We start from the raw sequence: 7,766 nt of genomic DNA, 5'->3' as shown, positions 1-7,766 counted from the left end.
AGTTTAAGAAAGTAAATCTCCTCGGTAAATTAACAGCAGCAACGCTCTGTTGAGTTTATTGCACTACATCTGGCAATGCCTACACACTGAGAGTGATTAAATTTAACTGACTGCCTTATGTGTGACATTTTCTCAATCAGCTTTTTATAACATGGTTAATTGGACATTAGAGGCCAAAAATAATAGGAAACCCCTTTCTTTATTCTAGCAGCAAGATGCCAGACCTCTAGATCAGAGAGAATAAAAAGGAATATTGGTGGCTCATGCAGAAAAAAACATTCTTCTGCCCAAAAGCAGTGAGGAAAAATAACCAGATCTATGCCAAGGTCAAGAACTTATCAAGCACGTGCTCAATACAGTAAAAACTATCAAGAAATCCTTACCTTAAAAATATTCATACCAAGCTGTCTGCAGAGACCAAGTAACAGTAAGCTCTGTTCTTAAACAGCTTACCACAATCCATGAAAAATCGTGCTTATGTGCAACCTCAAATGGTAAGGATGAAATAGCAATGTAAGATTAATTAGGAACTGTTCTTCCCCCTTAAAGTAAGCTGAGGTCTTCAAAACTTTTTTTCCCCGGTCTTCATTTATTGTAGTGCTATAAAAATGCAAAATTCACTTTTAACTCCTGAATTATGTATTTCTAGATCTTGTGGCTGAGGAGGTAATAAATCCGAACATTGGTAAATACAAATGTAGCACACGCCACAGGAGTTTTCCACTTTGTGACTAAATGCAATGTTTTCTTTTTTGTTTTCCTCCCTCTGTTTACTGATCATTTATCTCTTACACTGCAGCTTACCTTGCAAGGAGGACTCAGATGATACTGTACTTTGCTTTGCTGCTCTAAAAAGCAGGGAATAAAAGACCTGGAGGTCTACCGCAAACTCTGCAGGAGGTCAGTTCAGATGAGCCGAACGTAAGCTGGCCATGGGGGCTATATGGAGAGTACCACAACCAGCACCGCCCCAGGCAGCAAGCATGCTGCTTCTGCCTAAATGCCCCCTCTTCCTCTCTGACCATGTCAAGCAGCTTGGTTATCTGAACAACACACCTGGTCAGGGCTGTGCAAATAAGATTGGCTTGGAACGAAGGGTGTTCTGTAGTTACAGAGTAAGTTTTCCCCCAATGTGAAATCTCTTGGCTCTGCTGCAAAGCCTGGTGATTTCCACAGTAGAACATGAGCTCTTTTTCCAAATTAGTAACAATTTCTAGATCTACAGGATCAGAAAGTTTAATTTTGATGGAAGATTCAAACAAACCATGGAATTAATTTATATACACTATGTGCAAACAGAAGTTTAGACACTATCTCATTTTATGCAGTGACCTCCTAATAATATCACTGAGCTTTGTGAAATAACAGTAGCAGCCTACTGCCTTCAGGGAAACAAGAGACTGGCAGCTTTCTAAAGGAATGTTAAGACCTTAATTTTTATCTCGTTCTGTAAGCAGCATAATTCTCTTTCAAGCAGCTGTAGGATACCTGCGTGAAAGAGAGATCACTATCACTACAGGGAGATGAAGCCCTGATTCAAACAGAAAAGGGGTGAGATGGAGCACTTCATAGCTGCCACCGCATCAGATGACATTGAATTACGTATGTAAGAGTCCATATTTCTATCTAGTAAATAGAAGGCAGAAATAGGTGGGAGTAGGGAGAGTACGCCATGCAACACATGCACAGTTGTCCAAAACATCCAAGATGGCATGTGTTGTTCATAGAGCAACTGCAAGTGTACCACGCAGTCTGCAACTGCAAATGGGAACTTCATATGCTTCAAGGACATGTTGGGATCATCATGCCACTCACTACTGTCTCACGGCTCATTCCTTTGGGGCTTCGAGGGCTACCAGACCACACAGGGACTGCACTGGGCAATACACATTAGCAAGGAGAAAATGAATTTAACGTTCTCTTAATTTGCCCTGTTCCTTGATAAACTTACATGCAAATATCACATGATTTCCTGCACCATCCGTTTTCCTCAAAGCACAAACCAAATTCAAGCCTCCTTAACTGGATGTGATCTACTATAAAAAAAAAAAGAATCATCTGGCTATTTCTGCCAGGATATTTCTGCTTTGCTAATCACAAAAGCATGCTTTACACTGTCAGATTTCCAGAAAGACACAACAAGACAGACATCTTTCGATACTGACAGAAACATCTAAATACTTATGTACTGCGAGTAGTTTAACTTCCTCATTGTGAATCAAGGAAAATTGTGTAGACCTACCTCCCTAAACTGATATTCAAAATTCAGCCACTGGCCAACTACTGTAACACTGTTTAAATAAAAGACAGTTGAGATGTCAGAACATAATTTAAATATTTAGAACTTAGTAGCACCATCATAATAAAAAATTATTAATAAAAGTAGACATTGTTATAGTGGGAATGTATTTAAGATATCTTTGTGTCATAAAGACTTGCCTAACACAACTCTGATAAAATACTTTCACGTGTGTACATTGTCAAACTGTAGATGCTCATTTGAGCATCTTGTAAGCTCTACAGAAAAAAAATATATTACAAAGACTGTATTATACAACAAATGCAAAATCACTTCATTATGAACTATTATTGCTATATTCATTTCAAATAATACAAAATTATTAATTATATACAAAAAAGCCTCCCCAGAATTTTCGTAATTAGCAGAACATTTCGGTTTCTTTAATTGCTTCCATTAGAGTCATTTGTTCATTTTATTAACACCAGATGCAATAACACAATGCTAAAAATAAACATGCATTATACAACAAATTTATATTTTTCAAAAAATGTTCATTACAATTAGTGAATGCACATGTAACTCTTCCTCCCCCACCTTTAGTGAATTATTGTTTGAAACAGAGAAAAGGGAAGGAAGGAGAAACCAAACTTAATGCTATTCAGCACCAGTAGAAAGTCAATAGACCTTTAACATTCCTGTATATCAAAAACATTTTATCTGTATCACTAAACAGGTAAAGTTTACAATATTATCCCATTTGAAGATGGATTGATTTATATTTACAATACTTTGTAGTCAATAAAACATTTTAACAATATTTAAAAATTGCTTAAATTCATAAAAGTATTGCAGAAATTTATAACATTTACTTATTTTACGTACGTACAAGGAAGTCCATGTAAAACTGTCCACGTTCATCTGAAGAACTGACAGAGTAAGGAGCAATTTTAATACAGTTTGCAAAACCCCAATTATTTGAAGGCAGCTATCATTAAACATTCAAAAATCCTTAGTTGCCATTTGCTTCTGAAAACTAAAGTTCCAGTAATAAAATTGAGTATGTAAACTAACATGTTTTTGAGATCAGTAGAAAATATATTCCCACAGGCATAACATATTTAACAATGATGATAATGATTTTGTAGAAAACTCTTAAGCTGTAGAACAGACAACTCAGTAACGGTCTTTGTGAGACCCACAGATAGAGTAATTTCCAAATATCCAGTATTTTAGCAGCTCTTTGTGTTTCCAGTTAAACTTCCTACAGTGCTAAAATACGACAACTGAACGTGTAAGACCTTATTAGAATTTTAAAATCCAATTTATTTTGGCATCTAAAGCCTCTTTTAAAATGTAGCCAAGTAACATTGACTTCTGTAGTCTAAGAGTCAATAATAAACGAACCAAAAGTACGCACTGTGCTTTAATCTCCAAATAATTAGGTACCCAAAATTAAGAAAAAGTAATAGAAAAGTAAAAAGAACGAAATAAAAAAATATTGCACAGCCACATTACCTAGAAAGTAAAGTTGATGTTAAAAAGCCCTAAGTGTGGATGATATAAATTATCTTCCATATAAAAAGTATAAATATCTCTTAAAATACAGCTGCAGCTATACTTTAATACCACACATTATTTGATTCTTCTGTTAATGAGGTAATAACCAAGTCTCTTACAATGCTTTTCTCTACTGAAAATATTTTAGGGCAGCAACAAGAAAGAATTTTTCTAAAAATATTTCTGAATCAAGAACAGCAATGTGTGCAGCTCTCCCGATGAGAGAATCTGCTGTATTGGGTAATGCATTAATTACATTATAACGAACCAAATTACATTCCTTATTTTGAAGAACTGGCAGAAGCAGGTTCTGGATCATTTCAGCATAAATTGGTCCTGTAGAGGAAAAGAAAAGTTGTACTGTGTGAATCACCAGAAACAAATACAGTTCTTTGACCTTGAACTCAAAACAAATACGTTTCAGAATAGGAGAGGTAATGATATGTGTTATGCTGTTGTTCTGTAAAGACAGAATGTACAGGAAGTTTATTTTCCCCAGAAACATTGGAAAAATAATTTTAAGCTATACATTTTAGTATTTGTATGTTTGTAGTCAGAATGTGCTCATCAGTATTAGTTTATGTAATGGCACTACATAAAAGGTATTATTTGTCAATATACAATGCTAGAATGCAGTTGTGCTGGGATGTCTCAACAGTAAATACAACTACCAACCACCACTGAAAATGGGAAAACCACCTTTTCTTTCAGTGCTAATATTAAGCCTCAACTAAATACAGCCCACGTGCTCGATGCTGCAGCTTGATGTCCTCAAAAATCAAAGCTATTTGTCCTCCCTCTTCGTGGAGTAACACATCAGGGTCTGTGTTCATCCCAGCTAACCTTCAGCAAAGTCTGTAAGCTAGAAATTTATTCAGTCTCATCTCCTTCTGCATGTCATAGAACAGGACAGATCCAGAAAGCAATTCAGCTCCCACATGGATTTTCTCTCTCAGTTACTACAAAGTAAGCCCAGAATGTCTAAAGGCATAACAGAGGTGCCGCAGCTAAGCGCCCAAAATTAAATGGGATGAATCTGAGACCTGTGAAGTTTAACCCGAGTGATCTGCTTATTTTGCAGGATATTTATTACCTGATTGTTTATCCTTTAAAGCTGTTTTACACATCTCAATGCGAGCGGAGTGATAAGGAACATAACGATCCTGCAGAGATCCTACCAACACAATGTTTTTGAAGTAATGAAGACCTACAGGAAAAGAGAAAAAGGTATCTATTATAACCAATCCCTTGGAAATTACTACAGAAAATTAAACATTTTACAGCTGAAATTTGGCACCAATCTATTACAAGATCTTGCACAAAAAGGCAGAAAAATCAATTACAATAGGTAGTGCTACAGAATAATGAGATGTTGGGTACCAGCCTTTCCTCTGTACATAATTTAATACATATGGGCTTGACCCAACTGTGATGTTTCCCATTTAAACAGAGTTTGGTTCAAACCTTTGTCTTGCCTCTTGTGAATAAAGTGGTTGGTTTCTGCCTGACAGAAGGGAGTAAAGCCTCCGCATTGCTTAAAGGAACCTGAAGATGGATGGTGCCTTGTCTTCATTGATGTATCTGTCAACAGCCCAGCTGCACCAGGATTAATGCCTAGCACCAACGAGTACCCAATATAGCCCACCTAGTGTAAGCGTCTGTATTAGGCACCGCCTCCCTGTAAAGTTTCGCCAGCTCAAGCACAGGTGCGAGGTCCACCCAACACAACTCCCCAAATATAGTTAAACCTTTATAATTAAACCCAGACTTCCTCTTTCTTGGACAAGCTTTTTAATAGTAAGATGATGCAAAGGTAGGAACCCCCAGTAATGATGGAGTTACAGTCCTTAAGACATTTAATTGTTACGTTTTCTTGAAAACGCTTCAGCAGATTTCTGATGGTACCCACCTGCTTTAGGCCAAATACAATGGAGCATTTTTAGGAAAATAGGTTGCCTTTGCCTTAGAACAGCCCCTTCTGAATATCATAGCCATCTACAGTTAAATGCAAAGGCAACTGTTAGGCAAAACCAGAAAATGCTCGAACAGTTTACGTGTATGTAAAGGTAAGCTATACTGAAAAGCAGCCCGAATGGCTCTCTGGCAATCTCCTACGTGTCAGGTGCTTACATCTTATCACTGGTACATTTGATCCAACTTTTTGCACCGGTGCTAATGAGTCTTACACTGGTGCTATTAGCCTGACTTTTCATTTCCAGAGAATAATGGTCAGATCCTGTAACTGTTGGGTTTTAATTTATGGAATGTCCTTAGTCCATTCTGAGAATTACAGAAATACTGCAAACAAAGTCACTCTTCAAAGGTGCTTCTGGAATCTGCAGCAAACATTTTCTGTGTCAACCTCCACAAATCAAACTTCTCTTTCATTGGGGGGGGGAAGAGAGAGATCCGATTGTGTAGAAAAAAGAAATTATTTGCTATCTGCTTTGCAGAAGCTATACTGCCAGGACAAAGTTCTGGATTTAGTTTCCCTGTTTTGTTCAGAATGAATACATACTAAGTATTAATATATACCTGTTCCTAAAGCCATCAGTGGAGCCCAAAGTGAAAAATCTTTCCTTTTTTCAGAGGCTGTTTCCTAGTTTTCAATATTTTGTACACTCCATGTGATGAAGGCTACATCTCCAAACCAAGTCAGTTACAGAAACAACGCTGAACAACTTTAGCATGTGAAAAAGTAAACATATCTTCCCAGATTTCACAGGAAAATTGAAAAACAAAAAAAATTCTGTAAAACTATAAAAACATACAGTGCATCCAAACTAGATCCTGGTTCCAGTCCTCTTCAAATAGAAAATCTGTTTGGCTTTTCTTTTTTTTTTTTGCCTGTGCCCACTGAAAAACAACACTGTCTCCAAAGATCAGCTAAATCACTGGAGTATTTTATTTGACATCTGATGAAAAATGACTGCAGCAAGTACTACATGAAGATGCAGATGCCAGTTCCAAAACTTCGTACTGAGTTGAAAAGAATGCATTTGGAATAAATCAAGGACAGGAATTCTCTGCAGGCTAATCTGTAATAGTTTTGTAAATTCCTTGGGACTCTGTCTATCTTGTATTAAGTTTGTTTTGATATGCACTTCCCCTAGAGAAATATCCATTAGCATTCATGTAAAAGGTACAAAGGAAGCGGTCTGCCTAGGTCTTTTAATCAACCTGAAGAAGGAAGAGATATCCTGGGGAACTTTTAGAGGAACATCAGTCTATATCAATCAACATTTAAACAGACTCTCTTCATCCTCATATGCTATATAATAAAAACCCAAACAAACCAAAAACCCAAAACCCAGGCTTAGGACATGACAGTCTAATAAATTAGGCATCCCCTTTTGGTCACAGTGAGTCATTTTTATGCTTTATATTCTGGTTCATAAAATAACATCTTGGGCTTCCCTTCATTTTAGGCATGATAAATATCAGGAATATTTCATTACAAAAAAGCATTTGAGGGAACTCTTCAGTTGGTGCAAAGAAGGCATACAGGGTATTTAATAAGCATGAGTTTTATTGTTTAACTATTCTTGGGTAGTTTTTCTCTGGACGGCTCTTTGTGCCTATTTTGAAGAAAAAAGTCCAAGTCTTATGTCTTGAAGTTGTTTATTCTGACATGGTTCATGTGATATATATATGGACCATATATGACTATATGGATGGGAAAGAGAGGAGTCAAAATGGTGTATATAAATGTACAGAGCCTAGCAACCCCTTGGATTTCTACAACATGAGATAACTCAAACCTTTTGTCAATGAGAAGGAACTGCATGGTGTTCAACAGCATCCTTTCTGCTCTCCAGACAGGCTACGGGACTACTCACAACACAGGCAGAGAGTGATCTCTAACATGGAAGTGTGCAGTGCTAAACTTGCAGCTAAATTAAGTGTATTTGTGGACAAAGAAGCAACTTATCACAATCTTTCATATAGCAGTGAAAACTGGCCCACC

General features: G+C 36.9%; 1 protein-coding gene across 4 annotated transcripts in view; it reads right to left on the bottom strand.

Moving 5' to 3' along the window:
* Positions 1-1,880: 1,880 nt before the first annotated feature.
* FAM135A (family with sequence similarity 135 member A) overlaps positions 1,881-7,766 on the bottom strand; it is an 86,237-nt gene continuing 80,351 nt past the window's right edge. For 3 of the 4 annotated variants that reach the window (XM_075046435.1, XM_075046433.1, XM_075046434.1), the window contains 2 exons: positions 4,893-5,006; positions 1,881-4,135 (listed from right to left, as the gene is read on the bottom strand). In XM_075046435.1, the coding sequence (XP_074902536.1) occupies positions 3,930-4,135; positions 4,893-5,006 (320 nt within the window). In that variant the 3' untranslated portion in view covers positions 1,881-3,929. The remainder of the gene's footprint in view (positions 4,136-4,892; positions 5,007-7,766) is intronic. The other variant, XM_075046436.1, reaches the window with a different exon arrangement.

The sequence above is a fragment of the Buteo buteo genome, chromosome 15 (genome assembly GCF_964188355.1).
Source record: "Buteo buteo chromosome 15, bButBut1.hap1.1, whole genome shotgun sequence".
Classification (NCBI taxonomy): domain Eukaryota; kingdom Metazoa; phylum Chordata; class Aves; order Accipitriformes; family Accipitridae; genus Buteo; species Buteo buteo.
This window is presented reverse-complemented; position numbering and strand designations above follow the sequence as displayed.